Source organism: Watersipora subatra, chromosome 1, assembly GCF_963576615.1.
Source record: "Watersipora subatra chromosome 1, tzWatSuba1.1, whole genome shotgun sequence".
In the NCBI taxonomy this organism is placed as follows: domain Eukaryota; kingdom Metazoa; phylum Bryozoa; class Gymnolaemata; order Cheilostomatida; family Watersiporidae; genus Watersipora; species Watersipora subatra.
Window position 1 is genome coordinate 4,331,110 of NC_088708.1, and position 25,546 is coordinate 4,356,655.

The 25,546-nt window shown below is 39.3% G+C and overlaps 2 protein-coding genes across 6 annotated transcripts in view; one reads left to right on the plus strand and one right to left on the minus strand.

Annotated features, from left to right (window-relative positions):
- Nucleotides 1-15,627, minus strand: part of LOC137392106 (uncharacterized) — a 19,276-nt gene extending 3,649 nt beyond the window's left edge. The window contains exons 1-4 of one of the 3 annotated variants that reach the window (XM_068079571.1): nucleotides 15,515-15,595; nucleotides 6,231-6,286; nucleotides 1,084-1,206; nucleotides 195-315 (exon numbers count right to left, since the gene is read on the minus strand). In XM_068079571.1, coding sequence (XP_067935672.1) covers nucleotides 195-315; nucleotides 1,084-1,197 — 235 coding nt within the window. In that variant the 5' untranslated portion in view covers nucleotides 1,198-1,206; nucleotides 6,231-6,286; nucleotides 15,515-15,595. Of the gene's footprint in view, nucleotides 1-194; nucleotides 316-579; nucleotides 602-1,083; nucleotides 1,207-6,230; nucleotides 6,287-15,514 lie in introns of those variants that run through there. The other 2 variants (XM_068079008.1, XM_068080363.1) reach the window with 2 other exon arrangements.
- Nucleotides 15,119-25,333, plus strand: LOC137394271 (uncharacterized). 3 transcript variants are annotated; one of them, XM_068082271.1, is made up of 6 exons: nucleotides 15,119-15,139; nucleotides 22,453-22,571; nucleotides 22,660-22,772; nucleotides 23,047-23,116; nucleotides 24,939-25,070; nucleotides 25,195-25,333. In XM_068082271.1, the coding sequence occupies exons 2-6, from the start codon at nucleotides 22,496-22,498 to the stop codon at nucleotides 25,290-25,292; spliced, it is 489 nt and encodes a 162-aa protein (XP_067938372.1). In that variant the 5' UTR covers nucleotides 15,119-15,139; nucleotides 22,453-22,495; the 3' UTR covers nucleotides 25,293-25,333. The 3 variants fall into 3 exon arrangements, with proteins under 3 accessions (XP_067938372.1, XP_067937340.1, XP_067938030.1); XM_068081239.1 differs by lacking the exon at nucleotides 15,119-15,139 and adding an exon at nucleotides 15,943-16,031; XM_068081929.1 differs by lacking the exon at nucleotides 15,119-15,139 and adding an exon at nucleotides 15,962-15,980.
- The last annotated feature ends 213 nt before the right edge of the window (nucleotides 25,334-25,546 follow it).

Consider the following 25,546-nt stretch of genomic DNA (forward strand, 5'->3'; position numbering starts at 1 on the left):
TACTGTAGGCTCATCACACCTAATATGTAACAGCAGATTTAGCATGGGCTCTACCAATTTTCAGTAAGTTTTCTTGGATGACTACTCAAAGCTAACATGTTAAGTAAATTCAGTAAACAAAGTCTGCTGAAGGAAAATTACAGATGAGAGTTGATTGGCTGCGCATCATCTATCCTAGTTGGACAGAACTGTACCTGAAGTGTCGACAACTCCAGTTCTACAAAAGGAGCTGATGGACAGATCTGACATGAGCTCCTGGTAGATGAGTTCTTGGTCACATAGTAACTTGAAAGCGTTGTAAAGAGACAGTCTTGTCTACAAGCATTCGATGAGAAGGAAAATTTTCTTTGAATTGACATGTTTTAATGAGCAACAATAAAGAACTGGAAGCCAATAGACAAGGTAGCAAGCACCTAGCAAAAGTTGCCTGGGTTAGAAGGTGTCCGAGTTATTAGTGGGAATGGGTTATTACAGTTTAACTAATGTTGATGTTAGCAGAAGTTTTTGTTATAACGATGAAAGTTAAAAGAGTTTGACAACAAGTTAATAAGGTGGTTGTATGACTTGAGGCCATCTTACATAGATGCTGAATGCCATAAACCTACAAATGATGATTACATTTAATTACGCTATTAGAAAATCAACTATCAGCAAACTTTGCTAGATGCAGCATAATTAACCATTCCAAGAAATATAGTTGAAATAATTTATACATTTAATTCATGCAAATTATATAGTAAACTACATCAGATCCGAGTGCACAATCGATTTACAATCGACAGAATGAATCCTAAAACTTGAAGAATGTGAGCAGTCAGAGAGTGTGATTGCACAAGGATACAAGAACATACAAGGCTGAAGAATGTGAGCAGTCAGAGAGTGTGATTGTACAAGGATACAAGAACATACAAGGTTGAAGAATGTGAGCAGTCAGAGAGTGTGATTACACAAGGATACAAGAACATACAAGGCTGAAGAATATGAGCAGTCAGAGAGTGTGATTACACAAGGATACAAGAACATACAAGGTTGAAGAATGTGAGCAGTCAGAGAATGTGATTGCACAAGGATACAAGAACATACAAGGTTGACATCTCCCACAACATTCAGCTCTCTTCTGACATAGAAACGGAGGCTGGTGGATGTGCTGATGTTGGATTTACAGATAGAGGTTTTCAATACTGGTGATACAGCCATGACTAAAGCCTACAAAAAGACAAGTACTGATAGATAATATGCTCAGGAAAGATACTAAATACAAACCATAGATATATAAACCTAGATTGGCCAATAGGGAAAAAGCCTGTCAGACTTAAATAGCACGACGTAACGTCAAGGTGTATTGTACCTCACGCTTGACTGCACTGTTGTTAACAATGGAGCTAATGGAGAGAAGGTGACAAAATCACTATTATTTTCACATAAAAACCTTCTTGTATGCATAATCCAGTAAACTAAAGCAATTCTGTGATAATATCTGATAACCAGCATAGATTAAAAGTATAAAAGCTATGAAATGTTGCACACAAATCATGAGCCATCAGGGCTTTATTTGCCAGCCTCTCCTATCCCCATTCTCTCTTTTCCCTTCTCCAAAGAAGAAGTGAGAAGGGAAAAAGAGAGAAGGGGGAAAGGAGAGGGGGCAAATAGCCCACTCACTCTGCCAGACCAGAGCCAGACCCTGGCTAGGTAAAAGACTAATATCATGTTGAACTAAACATGACTAAATATGATGAGCCTGTGAAGTTTTGATCTGATCAGGGAAATGGAATCAATGGCTTTCTTAGCTAGAGCTGGAACGAGACCAAGGAATGCAGGGTCGGACCAGACTCAGGGTCAGCAATGAGGGCCAATATCGGGTCGGACCGGGTCAGCACACGCGATTTTTTATTAATTTAAGGTTAAGAGATAGTTCTATTACAGCCTAATGTTGTGACATCAATAAACTAAAATAAAAGAAACCATTATCACACCAATCATTATATTTTGTGGCTTGTTTTATAGATGCAATCTACAATTTATGGCTAGACATTGGTGGATCAATGCTATTTAAACCATAACTGCCACGAACAACTTTTATCATATTTACTAGGTAAATCAGACATGCTGATTCCGATTTTGTAATCAAAATAAAGATTAGGCCACTAACTTTCAGAGTAATGAAGAACTTTTTATAGCGTTTTAATATCGGTCTCGAAAACAACACGATCGGCATAACAAGCTCCGCCCATAAATACTTGACGTAACCTAGCTTTTTAGGAACAGAAGTTACATAGGGATGTTTAGACCGATTTAGAATAATAGAGATGGGTGTTTTAAAATCCATTAATATCTAAATTCAGCCTTAAAAATAATATCAGTCTTTTCTGAAAGGTAGATAAGCTATTTAGCATTGCATACTTAAAAAGCGCAATAACAACGCTAGCTCGTGATAAAACCGCGCTTTTTGAGCTCATTTTTCTCGGCGTCCAGCCCATTTAAACGTCATGTAACAAGCTGCGAGCAATTTTAAATAGTTTATATCCCTTTCATAAAAAACTGAAAATATTTTACAGGCTGGATTTAGATAATAATGGGTTTTAAGACACCCATCTCTATTATTCTAAATCGGACTAAACATTCCCAACTTCCGTTTCTGAAAAAGCTAGGTTTCGTCACATCTTTATGGGCGGAGATTGTAATGCCGATTGTGTTGTTTTTGAAACGGATATTGAAACGCTTTAAAAAAGCCTAAATGACTTTGAAGGTTAGTGGACTGATCTTTATTTTGAGTACAAAATCGGAATCAGCGTGTCTGATTTACTTAGAAAATACGATAAAAGTTGTTCGTGACAGTTATGGTTTAATGGGTGATAGATTAATGGCATGATTTGGCTAGTTTTTTTATTACATATTTTATTTTCAACTGCTATTATAATCAACAAAAGATTAGTTAAGAAATACTTTACAAATATAGAAATAGGTAACCCAGCATAGTGGAAAGCAAAAATCCATCACTTCCCTAAAACCTCTGGTATTAGTGAAAGAAACTGAAAATAAAATAAATTTGCTGGATTGAAGGTTCTTAGACGCGCTTTTAAGTTCCTCAGGATGCCCTCATTGTAAATGCCTCAATAGTATTGAGGTGGACCCTTCTTTGTAGCTTAAAGGTTGACTTGCAACAAAATTCACATTACAGTTATTTGGTATCAAAAGATTCACCATATCTTACTCTGTTGTGTTGTAGGTACCAAATACGTGGAAATGTGATTACAAGCTCTTAAAAGCTCAAAAACGAAAAGCCGCCATAGATTGGAATCTGTTTATTTCTCAGACGTAGTCATTACAGATTGGTTATCGTCTTGTCACGTGATGTTCTCACGTGAATTGAAAAGCCAATAAAAAGCTCAATATAAAACTTATCGTAGCACTAGTTTATGACAAACACTTCAGGTTTTACCGAATACCCCGTATCAAATATAGATGCTTGCTACTTTACAGTTTTGTTTCGGCATTATTCAATTGTCAAGTCGTAATCTGATCACGGGACCCAATACTTCGAAAATAATTTTTGCAGCACTTTTCGATTATCACAGGTGACCAACAGGCTCGTCATGATTATCAGACAATGATATGTACTCCTTCGAGCTAAGGTTACAAAGTTTAACGATTTTTTATGGTAATTTATAAGATATCAGTGCTAAAAGTGACAGCATTACAATGACGATAAAACAGACGCGTAAGAACAATAGACATGGTTTTATTGAATGCGTGAAGTATATTTGTGAAAATATTTTGATGAACGAGGTTGCATGAAAGTGTAAACAAAAACCATCCTGTAACAACTATGTCCCATTTGAGCCGTTTTGGAAAGCGAATCCAAACTACGGCGGTCTCGTGTGCCTGCGATTAACTGTTCGTTTTCTTTAGCTTTCAAGAGCTTGTAATCACATTCCCATATATTCCACACCTACAACACAACAGAGTAAGACATGGTGAATCTTATGATACCAAATAACTGTAATGTGAATTTTGTTGCAAGTCAACCTTTAACTTGCTTTTGCATATTGTACAAATAACTTGGTATTTTCCTTTCGTGACTGGCTTCTTCATGAACTCCCAGACCACCGACATGTTGATTATTTCTTGCTGAAAACGTTGTGAAACCTATAGTCCAAAGACTATTATTGCAGACGTAAAAATGTAGTCTTGACTCACCTTGTTTTATTTCACCTGGTCCCTCCGCGCTGGGACTGTATGCGACTCCATTTCAATCACACTTAAAAAGCGATATATGTACAACCGCTGTTGTTTAGCCATAAACCTACCCGTGTTTTTGTATAGGAAGACCCGAGGGTCGAGTGGCCCGACCCTGGCACCTCTGACCCGGTGAGTCCAGACCAGACGAGCTACTCGTGCCAGCTCTATTTTTAGCTTTATAATGCGCCCTAATAGAAATATATCTCTTTGCTATCTCACGAGCTAGGCTACTAGCTTGATGATTACACTTAAACAATGGCATGATGTTGAATCTCAGCAACTTTTCCATGGTGGCAATTTGTGCTAGCATGGGAGAGTTTTTCACCAATCCAGCACTACTAAGCAACACTCTCGTCGCTTTCTCACTGTGGTTGCAAACCTCAATCACCACAGGCGAAGACAAAGTCAAGCCACCGCGACAATTCGTTGTTTGGTTTACATCATTGTTGGTAACATCCACGATGCTAGTGATACAATCATTACACTTCAGCTTTGGTGACCTAGCCAGCTACATAGTCAGCTGTAAAATAATCATTCTGTCTCATTTTTTACTTAAGACATACATGCATACTCATTATATTTAGTCATGTTTAGTTCAGCACGATACTAGTCTATTTACCTAGCCAGTGTCTGGCTCTTTGAGTGGGTGGGCTATTTGTCCCCCCTTTCCTTTCCCCCTTCTCTTTTTTCCCTTCTCACTTCTTTTTTGGAGAAGGGGAAAAGAGAGAATGGGGATAAAGCCCTGATGGCTCAGGATTTGTGTGCAACAATTCATAGCTTTTATAGTTTTCATCTATGGTGGTTGTCAGATATTATCACAGAATTGCTTTAGTTTACTGGATTATGTATCCAAGAAGGTTTTTATGTGAAAATAAATGTGATTTTGTCACCTTCTCTTCATTAGCTCCATTGTTAACAACAGTGCAGTCAAGCATGAGGTACAATACAATGACGTTACGTCATGCTATTTAATCTGACAAGGCAACCGGTGGGAATAGCTATTATTGGCCACTCTAGGTTTATATATCTATGATACAAACAAACTACATTCATCATGGAAGTTCACTCTTCCAAGTGTTTATGGAGGAGTACACTTACTATAGCACACAATTTAGACAGTCACATGATGAGTGCAAAACCCGCCGTCATGACACCAGCAGAAAAAATTATAATTTAAGGTAAGTATAAGTTGACCTATTTGAACACTAATAATCCCATGACCAAACACGAGCGAAGCGAGTGATATATAGTGATAAATGCATATGTGCACACAACTCCCAAAAAGTATCCATCGAGGGCCGTACCCAAACTCTTGTACCAAAACCCCATCAAAAAAATTTAATCATTCTTCTGTGGAGTCGTTTATGTATAATAATGATACAAAACACCGATACACTTATTTAAATATGCTACCAAGTCTTTGAAAAGTTTCAACAATATCCTAAAACTTACCCATCTGATCGGATAATACATAACATACAGAAAGATTAATTTGGCCTAAAATCGCCATTAAAACCTGACAAGACTTCTTTTTTTTAAATTAAGACCGGCCAACAAAACGCCCATAAAGTCGTGCGACAGATAGTAGAACCATAAAGCCGTGCGCATTTCACGAGAAAAAAGTGCACCATTTCACCAGTCTATGGCCGAAATTACCGCTGAAATATCGTTTGTTGCTCTCTCTCTCTCGGAAGGGTATATAATAGTTAATATTGGAAAAAAGTTCGTTTCCTGTTACAACGGTAAAATATTGAGAATAGTAACTTTAAGATTTTGAGATTAGATTTTACTGAGCTATACTTTTCCCTATTATTAGGGAAACTGAAAAATTTGCACACGTTCAGTAAAATCCAATTTCAAGATCTTAAAGCTACTATTCATCGGCTCATACAAACCAACTCTCAATATTTTACCGTTGTAACAGGAAACGAACTTTTTTCAATATGAACTATATTCTTCCCTCTCTCGAGTTCGAAACATTAATGACTTACTTGTTAACAACTTTGCTAGAGAACGCATCACTTGACTAGCTATCAATGACCAAATCCTACAACGTAAAAGAGAGGAGACTAGACTGCGCGACCTTTAATAGAACACTGCACTTATCTAACAAAACTATTTCTATTATTTTCTATATGAACTTTTTCAAAACACTTTATATGTCTTCTTTTCTATATTTCTATTATATATTTCCTTTGTTATTAGTTCGTATACAAAATACTTTACATGTACTTATATAGGGCCTACATATAAATCTATTTACAACATTATTCTATATCATATACCATTATTCCAGTTCTATTACTTTATATACAACTTTACATTCCCCATATACTTTTCATTCACAACATTCCTAACATTTTTCTATACTTACACTTCTAAAATAGAACTTTTTCACCTTTATATATCTATTTATATTACACTACCACATACAACTGTAATATCAACAATTAACCAATTACTCATATACCTGGTTTCAACCCAAATTTATCTCCAAGATAAATTGTTCGTTGCACTTTTTTGGAGTCGTACTCCCTCAAATTTATTTTATATCATCTCGAACAACTCTTATTTACACTTATACTCTGTCAATTCCTGCTGACAACTACTTTTTCAACAACCGGCAGTACCCTTTCTTTTCTCCATTATCACTTTGATCGTGGGCTGTATGTCAGGGGAAATTCTAGTAAACATTTTTATTTATGCATCTATACAGACACACACACACATATATATACACATACTAGCTGTGCTACCCGGCACTTCCTGGGTAATAGAAGTCTTTGGACATAGAATTGATTTGTATTTAACAACATTTGCCATTCTAACTTTTAAACTACATGTCATGAGAAAAGTGTTTTGTCTTATAAACAATGAGAAGTAGTGAGAGTTGCTCGTTATTAGCCTGCGCGCTATCAGCCAGTACGTTTAATAATGTGAGCGAACAGCTTCTCGTGACATTATGCTATGAGCCGCGTCGCACGCAAATTTGTTGAGTATTTGCTCGCATATGCTGACTTATATTGGCAAGGTAGCAATTCAATTTCTGTGGTCTAGTGGATCATGCGTCGGTCTGGTAGACGGCAGGGTCTGAGATTAAATCTTCTTCGGTACGGAATCTTTATCTCAAGATTTTAAGACCTATAGTCAGAATACGTACCAACATATCCACATACAGAAGACATACTTTGAGAAATATATATCTGAATATAGATGAGTGTATGTATATACACACACATGTATATACACGCCTCCACACACATGTATGTGTGTATGTGTGTCTGGTTGTGTGTATATATACATGTGTGTGTATATACACTCATCTATACATACACTCCCACTCTTCTTGGTCTGCTTGCCTAGTCTCCATCTGCACCTCCCTGAAAGCCTCATGCGCTTCTTCCATTCTTCCCTTCTTGCCGAACATCATGAAGTTGGCCGTCTCGCCTGTCACGGTGTGGGGGGCCTCGATACGCTCGCAAGAGCTGTGGCAGGGGCACATCACATTCCTCCTTGTTTCCTTCCAACAACATGGCCCTCAGAGAGTCGCCCAGGCCTCGATTGCTCCTCTCTACGATCCCATTGGCCTAGGGATGGTAAAAAGGTAGTCCGTGTCTTGCTCACCTTCCAGAGCTGGCAGAGCTCCTCCATCAGTTGGCTCTCAAATCGAGCGCCTTGGCCTGTATGGATTTGCTCTGGAAGCCCCAGGTAGCAGAACACTCTTTATTTGAGGGCACTGGCCACCACTGGAGTCGTGGCCTCCGGAATGGCAATGTCATCCTGCCAAAGGGTAAAGTGGTCCGAGAACAATAAGATCCACTTATTGCCCCTCAGGGTAGTGGGGAGGGGGCTTACCAGGTCAATGGCGACCTTGTACCAGGATCGGCTAGCGTATAACCGCTGCCAGCTTCCTGCAGGCTTAGTCCCTCTGTGCTTGGCAACCTGGTACCTCACAGCTTCATACTAACCTGCGGACAGCGGCTGTCAGTCCGGGCCAGTACCAAGTAAGCTGTAGGCGGCTTACCGTCCTCTCAACCCCGAAGTGGATCATGACGTGTGTCTGTCAGATAACTGGCTCCCTCATAACCACTGGGCACGCGGCACACCACCGGCTAAGACCATGAGTGGCCACACTGGTTTCCAGCACGCCGTCTTGCCTGATTCTCAGGGATTCCCTTCTGCGATGCAAGACCCCGAGCGCCTGGCTCCCTAACTCCAACTGTTCCGAAGGCACTTCGGTGTGGCTCCAAAGTGCTTGGTACATTATGGCTACGGCACTTTTGTTTGCCCTCGCTCTGCAGCCGAGCCAATTGGTTAGTTCGCTGACCCGATGCCTCGGGTCCCAGAGTGGCTTCGATCGACCTTGAGCCGGCCTGTGCCCCCATGGTGGCAGGATGCCGACCCGTACGGCCAGTCGTCTCCGGCGCAGGCTTGGCGATCTCTGCCCAGCTCTGTCGTGGTTCCTGGTGGCGACTAGTAGTGCCTCGGGTCATCCCCCGCTCAATGTCAGGGGATCCCAGGATGGCCTCGACCGGTCTCGGGTTGACCTTGGCTGTTTCAGTGGAAACAAGGGTCGCACGGGGTATGGCTTTGCCATAATCGCACGGTTTACGGAGCTGCACCCGTAAACCGGCAGCCTCACGCTTGGGCTTGGCAATCCCTGACAGAAAATGGTTTCTCCCGATCACCCTCGCCTCATCCTGGTCTTCTTGGTCCAACTCCAGCCGAGTTGGACCCCCATCGCGGTACTCTATTTGGGCACACTGTCGACAGACTTCGCAGGTCTGTCTGCTTAAGCCATCGGCGTTGCCAAGCTTTAATCTTGCGCATTGCTCCAGCTTGTACTTGAAGTCGGCTAGCACCTCTAGCCAATGCGCCAACTGGCGGAGGGCTCCTTCCTGCGGGAAGAGCCATCGCAGGGAGGCATGGTCCGTGTGAAGCCAAAACTCCTGTCCGTATAAGTATGGGCGAAAGTGTTTTACCGCTTTGACCACTGCCAACAACTCTCTGCGTGTCATGCAATAATTTCGCTCCGATGGGGTGAGTGTTTTGCTATAGTAAGCAATCACTTGTTCCTGGTCGCGATACTGCTGTGACAGCACAGCTCACATGCCGCACTCGCTGGCATCCGTGTCCAGGATATAGGTATTCCTGAGATCCGGATCCCCTAGCATCGGTGCTGTGGTGAGGCTGTGGCGCAGGGTGTCAAACACTGCCTGCTCTTCCCCTGCCCATTGCCAGGGCTATTCCTTCCCCACTAGCCGGTGGAAGGAGTTTGCAATGGTGGCAAATCTAGGGATGTACTGTCGGTAGTACTCGGCAGTACCTAAGAACCCTTGCAGTTCCCGGACTCCACGCGGAACAGGTCACTGCTCCACCACCTCCATTTTGGCTGGGTCTGTGGCAACCCCTTTGCTACTTACTATGTGGCCCAAGTACCACACTTCGGACTGTAGCAGTTCGCATTTTGTTGGTTTGAGCTTGTGTCCGGTTTGCCGTAGCCGCAGGAACACTTTTTCCAGCCGCTGGAGGTGGGGGTCAAAATCAGGTGCGATAACAATCACATCATCCAGGTACCATAGTAACATTTGCCAGTGGAGCCCGTGTAAAGCCGTGGTCACACGAGCACCGAACCGACGTAGGATCGGTTCGGTTCGGAGGCTGGTTCGGTTCGTGGCACATGTCACACGGCCACCGAAGTAACTTCACTTCTTAGATACCATACGTATAGAGGCAGGACACGGTTTCATTAGTAGTTTTTATGTATTTGAGTTAAATATTTCTATTGTAAACAAAAAACTTTGAGGAACTATTATAAATCATAATTACACAGCAGATTTATCAGAAGATCGTTCGGCTGCTCAAAATAAATCACTCGATACAAATATTTTGCTAACCCTTCCCATCAACATAATTATATTTTTTTATTAACATATGAATGTTTTTCTATGCTGAGTACATAACAAACAAAAACAGTCTTTATCATAGTACTGTGGTTTTACATAAATAAATCAGTCAACGATAGTTCATCAGGATGAATATGACACATTACTTATATTCTACACGAAAGAAAATCACAACCATTCCCCTACATTTATGCAAAACTTAAGTGCAACATCTTACATTTATGCAACCCAATCACAAGTCCGGGTGAACCTTGTCGTAAATTGCTTCATGTTGTTTATTTAACGAAATAAAAGTATCGTCCCATTTCTTTTTTAACTTTACTCACACGCACGTAAGAAAAAATGTGACGCGTGCTCGCTAGAATTCTAGAATTTTAACCAGCCAATAAGAGCAAGGATTCGGCACGAAATTTCGAGCAGTACCGAAATAGTTCGCTTCGGCCAGAAATGTCCTTAGCCGAACTTTTTAGAGCTGAAAACGACGTCGTTTTGCGTCATTTAGTTCGGTTCGGTGCCCGTGTGACCACGGCTTAACACTATCACCATCAACTGTTGGAAGGTGGCTGGGGCGGAAGTCAACCCGAAAAGAAGGACTCTTCATTTCCACAATCCTGAGCAAGTGATGAAGGCTGATTTTTCCCTGGCATCTTCGTCCAGCGGAACCTGCCAGTATCCGCTGACGGGATCGAGGGTACTAAAATATCGGCTTCCAGCCTAGGCATCCAGACATCCACACTTTCACCTATCCGGAGAATGGGATAGGCGTCTTGTTCTGTTACTGCGTTGAGCCTTCGGTAATCCACACAGAACCACCATTTTCTATCTTTTTTCTTCCCTAACACAGTAGGTGAGCGCCACGTTCCTCCAGCCGGCTCAATTAACCCTCTGGCCAACAGGACCTGTACCTGTCTCTCGGCTTCCGCTTTCTTTTCCAGCCCTAGGCGGTGAGGGGGTTGACGAATAGGTCGTGTCCTGTCTTTCACGGGTATGGAGTGCTCCACGAGCGACGTTTTACCCATATCGCCATCAACAGTGCTAAACACTGACCCATACTTGGTCAGCAAGGTATCCAGCTTTTTAGCCTACTCTGCGTTCTGGCATGAGGGTCTGCCAGCCTGGTACAGTTCCTGCAGATTCTAGGGGATCCGCGGCTCGGCCTCGACTCGGGTGATCGGCACAACAGGGCCTCCCTTGAGGGGAGGGGCGCCGGCGATGAGAGGAGGCGTTTCCACACCAGTGTAAGTGCCTACAGTAGTTCCCGTACAGATGGTCAGAAGTTGGGGTTCGGGTTGAGACACTTAACCAACACCTTGAGCATTGGTCTGTCTTCACTAATCTGACTGACTTATGACGACTTCTTTGGTCTTCACTTCGCAGAGCCTTATTGGGAGTCGGATTACACCGTAAAAGGGTAACCTGGTCCCATCAGCAAGCAGGCCATGGGTGTCACTCTCCTCCAATCATTCTCTTACACCTCGGGAAGTCGGTCGAACACCTGTTTTCCCAGCAGGTTAGTGGTGCATCCGGTATCCAACAAGAAGTGCACTACTCGACCTTCGATTTTACCCGGAGAAAGTAACTGGTAGAGTGTGGGCATGCCAGCAGGTGTGGTTGAGCGGTTTACCTGTGCTCGAAAGGGGTTGTCTGAGGCTGCTCCATTCGTGCAAGTAGAAAACGTGTATGGGGGAATCTCTTTGGATGGCGGGGGCTGTCTTCTGCGAGACAGAGCACCAAGGTACCTGAGAGGAAGGCATAGTGCTTACTTCGGGAGGACTCATGTCTGACTCTTCTAGGTGTAGTGGTTGGAACGTGCTTTGGGTAGCTGTGGGGGTTGCTTGGGGGGGGGGAGTTCTGGGTCAGCCTGACTTTCTCGGATAGGTTCATCCAGGTGAGGCCTTGGCTGAAACGGTGCTTAGTTTTTTCTTTGTTTCCGCAGGGGCCTCATTGCAGCTAGTAGTGGGTGCTGCTGCGGCCTTTTTCCGTTTACCGGCTCCTTTTTTTTTGACTGGGCCACTCCTTTCGGAGATGTCCGGTGCCTCCACATCCCCAACTAATGGTACGCTTACTTTCTGGAGGCTCTGTTGGCTGGTTTTGCAGCTGCTTGACCTGTTTTACCAGCTACTTTACTGTCGATAGCAGTTCATTCAAGGTGTCCGGTTTGACACTGCGTACTACACCATGTCCTGTATTGGCCTCTGGGTCTTCTATTTCTTCAACCACAGTTCGGATGGCTTTGCCCAAAGTCGGTTTTTCTCCAGATTTGATCTGAAGAAATTCTCCTCCAGCCCGTACTGCATCCGCGAAAATCTCTGTGGGTACCGTTAAGACATTCCGCTGTAGTTGAGTTTGCCGTGGGAGTTTGAGAAGTACTCCTTTGCCATGTTGCTTGTTAATGGTTCGGGCAGTTCCGGTAGGCTATTCGGACTAACCATTCAATTTCCATTGCGTGTTCCTGCAAGGAGGTTTAAGTTCCTTTTTTTTAAAACTGTTCAGCTCTGTTCGGGCTTGTCGGGAAGATAGTCCAAATCGGCTCGATTAGCTTCAAAAATGGCCGCCACCCCAACTGCCCTTCCGCAGGACTCTGCCTCTCCTTCAAAGCCTCTCTGAGGTGCAGTGTGCTGGCCCCGTCGGCCCACCTATTTGCAGCTGCGATTTTTCTAAATCTGGTAATGAAGTATTCTGGGTCTCCGATGCCATTATACTCTGGCATTTCGGAACTGGGAGGCCGGTTTCAAGTTTCGACTGAATCTGACAAGTTTCCCAATGGTGTCAGCTAGTCGGTTCGTGTCCCAGTCTACACTCCTTGCCTCTTTTGAGACATGACTTGAGCTTCTCCCCGAGTGAGGGAACCGTTATAGATGATCGTGGCCTGACTTGGAGTGCTTAAACCTTTTTTGGCAGTATCGAGCGACTTACAGGGTGGGGGTGGTTGGCGTAGTGCCAGTTATCAAACCTTCATTGAGAACTTGCTCATTTTAAAACCTTAGGCTTTTTTACGAATGTGGGGGATAGCTGTACAGCTATCTTGGCCAGATTCGTAACCCCAGGTGTTTGCCATACTATTATGGTTTTCCTCTACTAAGGTCTGTTGGAGTTTGATTTGCAAATTTCTAGAAGGTACCTGCCGAGTTCGGCGCAATTCCACTGCTGCCACCAGTGTAATGGAATTTGCCGGTCTTTACTTGGCACGCTCTAGATTATTACATAAAAAGAAGAGAATGCGTGTAGTTTAGTTTTTATTACAGAAGGAAATTCCACTAACCGAGGAGCGTACAGCTATCTGTTCTGCCCAACTGAGTGAGCGTACTCCTTTATATACAACAAAACGTGCCCATTAAAGCTAATGAAACTGAGTAAAAAACCGTACAACATTATTAATAAACAGAATTGCTAATCCACTGGCATGGTTATAATACAGCGATAGACGAAGACTTAATTGTTATAGCGATATAATATATGGACAAATTAATAATGATATAATAAAAAGAACAACACAGCATGCAAGATATAACATAAAAAAATATCTACAAGAATTGCAATGTCATGGCCAGGCGTCCACCATGCATACATGCACAATAGATCTTCGTGAAAACTCATCCCAGAATCAAGTATTGAGTTGACTTGTTTGCAACCACAACACGATAGCGAGATGTGAATGCTGCTCAAACTTGCGTATGAGTGAGCCAACAAATTTATCACAATTTGCAGGTTGCATATGATTGAAACGAAAATCTACTCTGGTTTTAATGTATATAATGTTAATAAAACTAGAATACATAAACCCTAATTTCATCAATCAGAATGGTGATAGGCCTAATGCCAGACTCTCCTATTCCGAAATGATATGGGAGTTAAAGCACGTGTTCATGAGTTTGCTGAACATGGCATTTGACAATTTCGTACTATGCTGTACATATGTTTGAAAAGCTAGCAGTGTCAGCTGATCGACAGTATCAACTTCATACTAATGTGTAGTCGCAGTATACGTTCTGTTTCATATCTTGAAGATTGCGCATTTGCATACATTGCTTGGTTCTAAGTATTGCGTCATAAAAGTAAATGCGCAGTAGATCGCAGAGGGCAATTTGCAGTAGAAGCACAGTTGCAGTAAATGTTTACTGCACGTGAGAAAGTTTTAATGTACTGTAAAAGTATTGCGTTGCCACGGCCAAGCCTGTTTAGAACAGATACCTCCAATTTTAGCATACCATACCATTACCTAATTTGGTCTTAAATTTAATTTCAAGTGCAATGCAAAAGTCAACTGGGTTGAAGTATAAATTTTGGAGTTATCAACGCCGAGTTATTTATCAGCTTACTACACACAATTGAGCTTAATCGATAGCTATCTAAGTATTTTGTACTTGTCATTTTTGTAATGCATTAACTTTTTCATACATCAATTCCAATTCATCGATTGGATTCCTACATCAAAGTCACGTTCCATTATCAATAATATGTTTTATGAAATTAAATAAAGCTTTATATTCAATCAACTACAATTTTGTAGTTTTCATAGCTGTTTGTGTCATAAAAAACCTTGCAAAGTGAACAACCGGGTGAAAAAAACACTCATAATACCTGTATATTACACACTTACAGTAAAGGTATGAAACTAGCCTTTCGTTGTAATAATAAATATTTTGAGCTAAAGGACCAAATCGATATTTGTACCAAGTTAAACAATATTGCAACCTCAAATTGTAACCCCAACTTCATTGGTGTTTATTGGTACTACCTCCTAAGCTATTAAAAGTAATAAGACATCCGTTTTTCCACGCCACACATTTTATCCTATCCCGTTTCACGATAGGTACTATTCAGACCTGCCAACCCACGAGTGGGGCAATGTGTGAGATTTGGTTTTGGGGCAATTGATGTATCAATGATAGCATATATAAAATTTTTGAAATTGGGGCAAAAATCTCACGCATTTTCAGTTTTTCTTTGGGGTGATAGCGTGAGTCTCACGCCCAATGCGTGAGAGTTGGCAGGTATGGTACTATTTCATGTCAACTGTTCTTACCTCAGATGTTGGTAAATAAAGGAAAACAATAATTACTTCGTAATAAAGTTACAACAACCCAGTTTAATATAAACTTAAATGTTAGATGAACTCCTAAATTCTTAATAAACATTAGTTTTAGGCGGTTAGTCAAGATTTGATAGCAGATGGCGCCATGTCGAGATTGCAGCAATTATTGTGAAATCGTTTTAGCGTTGTAAAAAAAGCTAGTTTCTTGAAAATGATATATTCTATTGAGAAATATCCGTTCTGTCAAGGTAAAATGTATAATAACAATTTAAAGAAAGACACAACCTATTATTCATTGTTCATATTAATTTTGCAGAGACTGCGTTTTACTTACGTTCGATGCGCCCTTGAAGTGCCTTTATAACTTGAGAATTTTTAATGTTTACAAATGGCCATTGACATAAGCAGTTTTGTTGGTTGGGTTGAATAAGCCTTCCAACCTGCAATTATTGTGATTTAATTTGTCTATGTTTTTCTTGTTTTATCATGGACACCGCGATAGTGTTGTTATTGATAGGTACTTGTGTATATAAGCTTGATATGCGCATGGTCTATGGCCGTCAGTTATATAAGTCGTCGAAAGTTGTAAAAAGCTAGGTACATAATTCCTACGGTAATTATTCTATGTTCTACTAGTTATACTCAGGGTCATTCTACAAACGCAACTGCTAGTCACAAACAATTTGATTGTCAAGGCCGAGTAGACGCCCCTCGAGCTATTTACTACAACGATCCAACTTTTGTCAAACTCAGGATCGAATGTGCTGAGCGAAAATGCGGCGGTAAATTTTGGAAATTACGTACGCTTACCACGCAGCCATACAGTAACTGGCCAGTAACTATTAATTACGGTTAGCTTGTAGCCTAGATAGCTCGTTATAACTAATAAGATTAATTTGCAGCTTTTAATAGCAAACAGCAGGTCAATGAATTTGTTTGGTATGAATGTATGGCTACCTGCTGTAATTAATTATGTAAAGCTTTGCCTTTGTATTACATGCTAGTAAACCAGGCGCGTGTAGCCTGTAGTCGTTTGACGCATTCGCGTAAGGAAGTCTGATTTTTTCTATTGCCCGCTTGTTTTGTATGTTTTTTTTATTCTTTTGTTGATTATTTTTCATAAATGCTTATATCGATCTATTTTTATTCATACACATACAATATGCATTCGGTATATCTATAGGCCTAACGTTCATTTTTCGGTTCCTGTTAGCGATCGTTTTTCTTTTGTTTTAATATCATCATATGTTTATAGCAAACTTACTCAGCTGTGGCAAACTAAGAGACTGGATCTGAATATATACTTTTATGCTTTATTCTTAAATTATTTTCGGTTTTGTGTAATAATTACCTTTTAGATAGAAGGAAATCCTATCGTAGGGTTTGTGGCTGATGTCACGCGAACTACAAAATCTTGCATTCTCTCAAGTCATCATAGGTTGATAACCTGGTAAAGTTATTTTTATCTATAAAAACCCTAGTTCATAGTAAAAAAAATGTTTTTGACGGATAGTCTAGTTTCTGTGACTAAAACTTACAAGAAACAATTTCATTGGTACATTGAAAGGGAATTGCCAGTTGGTTTATAGGCTAGTTTTAGTGTCATAATTTTCCCAAAGAAAACAATTGAGTGGTAATTGCAATCAATAAAAGCTTTCGGTTTTTTATACAAAGACACAAAACTGAAAGTGTAGGCATAGCAATGCTTAAGTTTGAAGGTAGAGATGGTGATAGTCTAACAAAGACTAGGTGGAGTCTAATTAGCACCCAACTGTTTTCCTTTTGTACAATTATGATACTATAGCAGAGTTGGCCAAAATTTTTTGTTAGCGGTCCAAACTTTGGAAATGAAGCAGTCAGTTGGGCCACAAAAGTTTTGGTTTTATAATTACATATATTTTCACATAAAACAGAAGTAACACAGGTAATGAACACAGGCAATAAACAATACTTATTCTTCTGTTAGAAAAAAACATAAATTAGTATAAATAATGCATATACACTGTTATGTCACGTATTAACCAATTAGATTTGTGATAACACTGGATTAGCCAATATTACAACAACAACAAGAGTTCACGAGACTACGGTTCAAGCATGGTATAGGACGATGGCCTTAGACAATCAGTTTACGGCTAAAACTTATTACTATTATTAGGGCTGGCCAGCCACTTAGATTATTTACATCAACGTCAACACTTGAATCACTTAACACTACTAAGGTAAACAACTATCTTGTAACATACACTAAATGCATCAAAAATATGTTACCCTAGGACACTTATGTATTCGCGGCATCTAACTTTCGCGTTTTCGCGGTGTCACCCTCTCGCGAAAGTTTCATGTGCGAAACTAAACTATCATAACAAACGAGCGAAAAAGTGAAACTAAATAGCTTTGTTCATTGATACTGTAGAATGGAATTTTATAACGACATTTATTTTAACGTTTTTAAGGACCACTATAGCATCGTTAAAATATAAACCAACAAAATAATTTGACTGTCAAGATTTATTAGGTTATTATTTTGCAATTAATTATGATTATTTTCCCATTAAGAATGATTTATAATAATAGGAATTTGATGTCAATGCACACGCGTTAGTAAAGTTTGCTGGGGACATCAATCAATGCAATGAGCACCGTGTGTTGAAAGAAAATAAGACACATGCACTGACACTCGCAGTACTACACAAGCAGCATGGCTCTGGAAAGGTTTGGATTCACCACTGACACCTCTTCAATAACTTGTAATTTTTTGAGAGTTGTTTTGTTTTAAGTGATGTGACTGACGAGACGTTTTTAAATTAAAATAGGCAAAACATGACCGCAGTTGAAACGCTCAGAAAAAATACATCTTTTTTCTTTTGAGCATTTTAACAAAGATCAATTTTGCGGATTTTATTTTAAGTTCATCCGGAGGCTTTTACGCTTTCGATGGGACATGGCCAAGCGGGTGTTTGATAAAACTTAATCTTCTGCAAACCTTTATAAAAGTCGTTAACAAAAATATTTTGCCTCTGATGATGATAATAATGACGCCTAAGAACTACTAAGTAAAAGTTGATGTTTGTCTCTATGGCTTGGAATGAAGTGATATTCTACAGCGATAAAAACCGCGTCCATGGCCGTTAGGCAAATAACTTTTCGAATAAATGATGTTGAGGTCAAGTTATCTGAAGGAATTTATTATTGCGTTGGAACTGACCAAACAAATCCGTTTGAGTTGACCTTGTGTTTGAGATGAAATGTTACATTTTATCTGAGGGCGAGTTATCCTAGTTGGACTGTACTTACCGTAAAAAATTCCCAAAAAGTTGGGGTGGCTCAGCCGGCCAGCTGCCCCAGTGAAAACGGGCCTGTTGATAGTCCAAGAAACAAATGGCAGCAAGCGATCAAATTGCATTATCGACCTTGCCCACACCATTCTACCTGCGGTTCACAATTACAAACTAGTCGCAAATTGAAATTTTTTTATTGGTGAACTGAACCTGAGGAATCTAATTATGTTTGTTCCACTGCATTTATTTCCACATCACTATATTTTCGCACTCATCAGAGCTGCGAAATTAAGTTGCTTCGAAATTTTACTCTGGGAGCTACTCACGAAACTATATGCTAGCGAAATATAAGTGTTCTAGAGTATTATACATACAGTAATGTAGTGCACACACAGTACGGACTTAGACCAAAATGTTAATTACTAGGATGAAATTGGTTTTTAGTCTAGTTTCATCTGGGTACATGCTAATCTCATTGATTGATAAAAGTAGTCTTGCATGAGGACAGATCATTGCTTAGATTTGATAAGGGTCATCTTGGGAAATGCAGGCTCGCATAGATATATTGATGAGAATATTGTACACAGCCAAAGTGCTAGTCGAGTTATGTTAGGATACAATGCTTTTGCTACAGCCTTGGTCGGGTGGGGGTCAAGTCAACTCAGCCTTGGCCAACTCGGGGGTCAAGGCATTATCTGTAGCTTGCAGGTGACATAGTTCTATCTGCATGGCAGTTACTGACAAGTCGATAGGAAGTTCACCTACGGCTAATTCCCAACCCCCATCAATTCTTATGTTAATTATTCCAATTTTATGAGCCGAGTCAACTTTTCTATTTTGTCAAATTTACTAAAATGCTTTGAAAACTCCTGACTCAGGTTGTTGATATGTTGATGTGTAGTGTTGGACATCATTTTTCTCCCTTTGATTCCGCATTAACTTGAGGCAAGAAAAGTGCAGCATATCTGATTGAATGTCACTTGTGAATAATGATAACTGCTAACCAAACGACTCACAGCGGAATAAAGGCCAACTATTAATTTGTCCTTCCCTCGCAGTTTCAAATTGAGTGTGTTGAGGTGCCCACAGATGCCAACCAGGGAAGCTATATCAGCCATGCGCTCTTCACTTTTTAGCATGTTAACAAACATCTCAGGACTTGAGCCACATGTTTCATGAAACAAACAAGTCTTCTGGTAACTGCTATATTCTGGTGAGAGCATTTCTTTTGCTGAGCCAACGAACATTGTTGTGGGTGAGAAGCTCATCATACTGGGCATCAGTATTTCTTAGAAACCGTCCTAATTTCCTGTGATAAAATGCCGATTTGCTCATGAGATCACCTTCATTACATCTGTCATCAGCATGAGGAAATCTTCATTAAGCTTGCCACACAGCAGTGTTTGATGAATTATGCAATGGAAAGCTAGCAGTTTTGGCTGACTTGTTTTTAATCTCCCTAACAATCCTTGCTAGTCATTGCTGTTGCTCCATCAGTGGTAACAGAAACACAATTCGTAAAAGACAGTCCTGCTTCTCTTTACTTTTCCAAGGGTGTTATATGTCATATTGTAGATCCTGTTGTGTCTCCTTCGATGCCAACAAGAGTTAACAGCTCTTCTACAAATCTTTCTTCATTAAAAAGTCTACAAATGAGGATTTTGCAAATATTAGAAACAGAAATAACATTTTACAAACAGCTAACATATGATGCAGCAGTCTGTATTTAATGCATTTTTATATTTTGTATTCACAACCATGTGCATAAACATTACAGCTAAATTGCATTTTTGTGTAACAAATCATGAAGACAGAAATATATTTACCTGATAAATATGGCTAGTTGTGCCGCCACATCCCAAATACTTGTTGACTCATCTAGGGCTAACGAATACCATTGTGCATTATTCACTTTTGCATGTAGTTGCCAAACTAGGCCATTATCTCATTCATCTGTGCACCTTGTACATGTTTGCTGAGATAAGGAGCATGATTGCAGCTCATCAACAGTGTCTTTTTGTCAGGGAACACTGTCTTTGCAACTTCCAACTTGCAAGACTTTACTAAATTAACATGACTGTATGCTGCCATAGCTTCCACACCCAATTCTGACACACGGCAAGGAAGTCTCTGTAGCTCTTTTTTTTAGTGAAGTAACATTGCAGTCTCTGACATAATTGTCATTCACAAACTTTCAACTTCTCTTTTCTTGCTAAAGAACCTGGTGGAAACATTTGATCAAACTTCTCTCTGTACTTGAAGGTTGACTTGCAACCAAATTCACATTACAGTTATTTGGTATCAAAAGATTCACCATGTCTTACTCTGCTGTGTTGTAGATGCAAAATAATTGACACTATGGCATCTCCTTCTTCCTCACATTATGGCTTCCGAAGTGGCCCGAAGTAATGCTAGGTTTTGGTGTTACAACTATAGATCCATTCATTTTTAGCACAACTTTATACATTGAAATATTTGTTTTATTCCTTTATGGCTTTTCCAAAGGTGACTTAGATTTGAGAGCAACGGTTTTTCTTAATATTCTGGAACATTTTTTCCAAAAGCCACAATTATATTTGCCGAACGTAGAAAACTATTAACAACTTCATCTAGTCGTGTTTTTATAATGTTTTGCATAATATATCTCTTTGGAAAAAATTTAAGCTCTCAAAACTAATATGGTGGCATGTCCAATTCCTACATTGCAGACAGAAGTCATTAATACTTGAGCATATGGTATAGTTGACTTGAAGGAGTACGATTGTTCATTTCTCTAGACCTATTTGTTTATGTAATGCCTGTGGTGCTATTCTGCTGTACGACTGACTATGCTTATGTTACCATCAATGAAACCTCTCACAAGAGATTAATCAAATTCAAGTCTTTGTCTGTTATTGATAGATTTTCTGCAGTCATAGCACTAATCATCAATTGGCATCAAAATTCAATGCTTTCACTTCATACCTTTAGAGATATACAAACTTATTAGGAAGCTCTCTCATACCTTTGAATGTAAAATTATAATGCATTTAACTCCCGATTTATACCAGTTACAGTAGAGATACTCACTATCTGATAACAAATTAGGCGGGTCGGTTGACTTTTAGATTTGGGATCGAATTAACGTTCACTTGACACACAATGATTACACTACTGTGTTATACAAAGGGTCATCAGCTGTACTACTAATATTGTTCTAGTACTCTAATACTAGAATAATATTAATAATAATAATATTAGTATAATGCTAGTATTCTACTAGTATTATTCTAGCCCTACTACTAATATATTCACAGTCCATTCATTGATCAGGTACAGTACCTAAATTTGCCTAGGTAATCATGCTGTGAAGTTTCCTGATGCTAAACCAAGGTAATAAAAATGCATTAAGTGTCACTTACCCAACTATGCAATTTCAATTGGCAACTTGATGAAGCACTAAGTTGATGACTCACCAGCAACTATCAAGCCAGCATATTTTACTCTCTGCAAAGCTTGAATTTTTAATTTCAAAGGCAGTTTTCGTATATCTATGCGATATCCACAAATCTGCAATTCCATTTTTGTCTTCTCACAAACTAACCAAGAAGCCATTATGAGACATTTTATAAAGGTTTGATATTTTTCTCCAATTATATTATAGTCACATATGAAACAATATTTGACAATATTATAACCAAACTGGGTTTCATGAAGATGTCTACGCACAAAATAGCTGCTCAATCATTTTCACAAACACTATTTCAATGTTACAAGTAATATTAGTTGTTGGAGATTGAACATGAGTTACATGGACGCAATTCAGATACTGAATTTTATTGTTGGTCTGCACATAAAAATATATTGGATTTCATTTAACGATATATTTTTAAGCCAAAATTCCAGTCTTACAATTCCTAACTAAGGGCTAACTACAAATTCCTGTCAACTAAAGGCAACTAGATCATTACTGCTGTTCTCAAAAGATTTTCTTATATTTCTCTTGTTTCAGGTGTCTCGGTTATTGTTGTCTTACAGAGAATTATTGACTAAGCATGTCAACTGAAGTTGGCTTAGAGAATGCAAATAGTCACAATGAGGGACGACCAGGAAAAAGCACAAGTCTGATAGGTAATTTTAATGTAAATCCTTGAGTTAACTGCGTGTGCTCTTTGCCCTGATGTTATCAATCATAGAGCAATATCTCTTATTATTATAGGTAATTATAAGACAGTAAAGACACCTAGATCTTCTGATGGTCTGACTATGAGGAACATGAATACGAGCCATCGGGAACGTGCACCTGCATCCAAACATGCTGTCAAAACCAAGGTATGTTCATTGATAATTGAAGTAAAAGGCAGGTAGCCAGCATTAGAATGGACATTGAATGTTGTCATCGATCATAATAAAGACAGATATTTATCTTTTATATTTATTATTAGTTGTTTTAGAAGGTCAGTTTCATGTTGCACATTCAAGGTGTGTTTGCAGTGTTTTATATACATAAATAGCACATCTGATTTATAGCTTTCTTGAATATGCTTTGCATATATGTTACGAAATGCCGCATCAGTTTGACAATTGGCCACTCATGTTATTTTAGGTGCCAGTGAGGCCGACAGAAAAAGAAGATGATATTGAATTTTGTCCATTGGAACATTCTACTGAACCAGGTCGGTTCATCATTTCATCCTACAAGTAGCAAATGCCAAGACACACTCTGACATCTCTCACCTTCTATGCATATCTATATATATTTCTCAAGGCTTGTTGTCTGTCGTCGTCTGTCTGGATGTATATCTGTCTATCCGGCTATAGCCTTTAAAATCTTGGAATTAAAATTGCGCATTCTTTAATTCTTGGAATTCAAAACTCCGCAAGTTTTAAATCTACGCTCTACCATGAGCTATACAAGGCGTATTGATCATAGACACTATCATATACCGCATAGTGTATGCACACGCTAAATGACGTATTATTTGAGCATTGCGCCCACGCGTTATGATACCCCTGTTAAAAATATTTTTCGTCCAACTTTAAGAAACACGATGCTTTTTTGTTAGGGCAAATTTTTTCTGCCGCACGATATCAAAAATGATTTCTCTCGAAAATAAAATTTGGCGATTTATGTACTAATTATATAAGTTACTAAGAGATATGCATCGCTCGCCATGGCGAGTTCAGCGATATCCGTTATGGTAAACATGGAATCGCAAACAGCTAAAGGATAAAATTTTTGTTAAAATTTTGATGTTCACTAAAGTACATACTAAAATTTCCTTCAAGTAGGTGTTTATTAAACTAAATTCATTCAAGTTAGATTCAGCATTTATATTATGCGTCAGTCTCGAAGGTAAGAACTTTCCATGTAGTGCATTACAGTATAATATTATATTATCTTGGGCACACAGATCATAACCACAAAATGCACTAAAGTCATTGTAGGTACCTACAGTTACTAAGGTTAACATATCATATTGTTACTATTTTACTGATGATGATTTTTACCACGAGTTGATTGCGTTAGATAATGACTATGGGTTTCTATAGGTACCACTCTATGCACGTCTATAGCCTAAGCTATTTTCGTATGCCAATTTTCGCATGCCAACACTGAAACGAACTAAAATCATATACCAGTGATTGTATACCAAATAATTTTTCATAGTAATCATAGCAAAACAGACTATATTTAGCCATTACTTGCTAATGATTTTACATTTAGGCACCTTTACATTATTATTTGTCCTCCTAATTTATTTCAACGAAACACTTCTGTCAAGTTATAAAATTTAAAACTTACAGTTTGAAAACCTTTACAGCTGTTTTGTTTTTTCTTCTAATTCATTTGAATTGCACAAAAAAACACTTATCATGGTATGAAGTTTAAAAATTAGAATGGTGAATGTTGTGTATATTTTAAATAAAAATACAACGCCGGGTATTCACCTAGTCTATAATAAGGTGTAGGGATTTCTCCGATTAGTTGTCCGGTAACCACTTAGTTTTTGGTGTTTTTCCAAATGTTCTGTGAAAAGTGAAATTTTAGCTTTTTAATATATTAGAGTTTGTAAGACAATCAACAAAATTTGTGCATGTTAAACGATCATTAGGAAGACTCGCTATGGATCCTAGGAACTTACTAATTGATATTAGATAATTTTTGACGAACTACCGTTTACTTTTGAAGGTTTTTCCAAGCGATCAATCCAGACCAAAATAATTAGCTTTGCATGACAGAATGTGACACCATAATAAAGTTGCACAATACGGTAATGTTTTGGTTAAATCATGTTATAAGTACAGTACTTGTACTACATCTTTTGTGGACACTACCTAGACATATATTTATGAGCTATCACAATGGCCTTGAAAATAGCTGTCAAAATAGCAAGTCTACATTTGCGAGAGCTAACATCATTTCTGTAACATTGTTTCTGTATGGTTAATATATTATCATTGTGGGTCTCACAGGTATGGTGTTTGTAATTACAGAAGACTATGAGGATATCCTTTCATTAAAAGAAAGGCCAACACCGGAGCTGTTAAAGCATGTGCTGTGCACACCTGTTGAGCCAATTCGGTGCGACACGGAAGATGATTTTTTTTGGTCTCCCAAAAACTTCGGTGAGTGCCAATTGAAATTCTGTCGAACCTGTAATAGTTTCCGTCTCTAATCTATATGTGAAGGATTCCTTCTGCAGGATTTACCGAGAATATGTCTGTACCACTATGTGAGTTGTATTTATAGATGCCCTAGAAAACGCTGACATGTTTGTTGCCGAGGAGATAACGGATGAGATTCCACATTGTTCAATTGACTGGTTCGAGACAGATAGCATGTGGTAGTTATTCACCAGCAAACGAAAGAACAATACCCATTGCTCATATGTCCAGTTTAGTCTTTCAAATTTTATGTATATATTATTTATAATTAGCGCATTGTATGCTTACAAGTTAACAATATCAATTCATTTGGAAATATTGAACATCTAACTGGTTATATGACAGTTAAGCATCATCGCAGTCACAAGTTATATGCTCTTGTGGAATGTGCAGATGTTGCAAGAGTTCTGCTCTAGAAGGTTTACATTCTGCAGAAA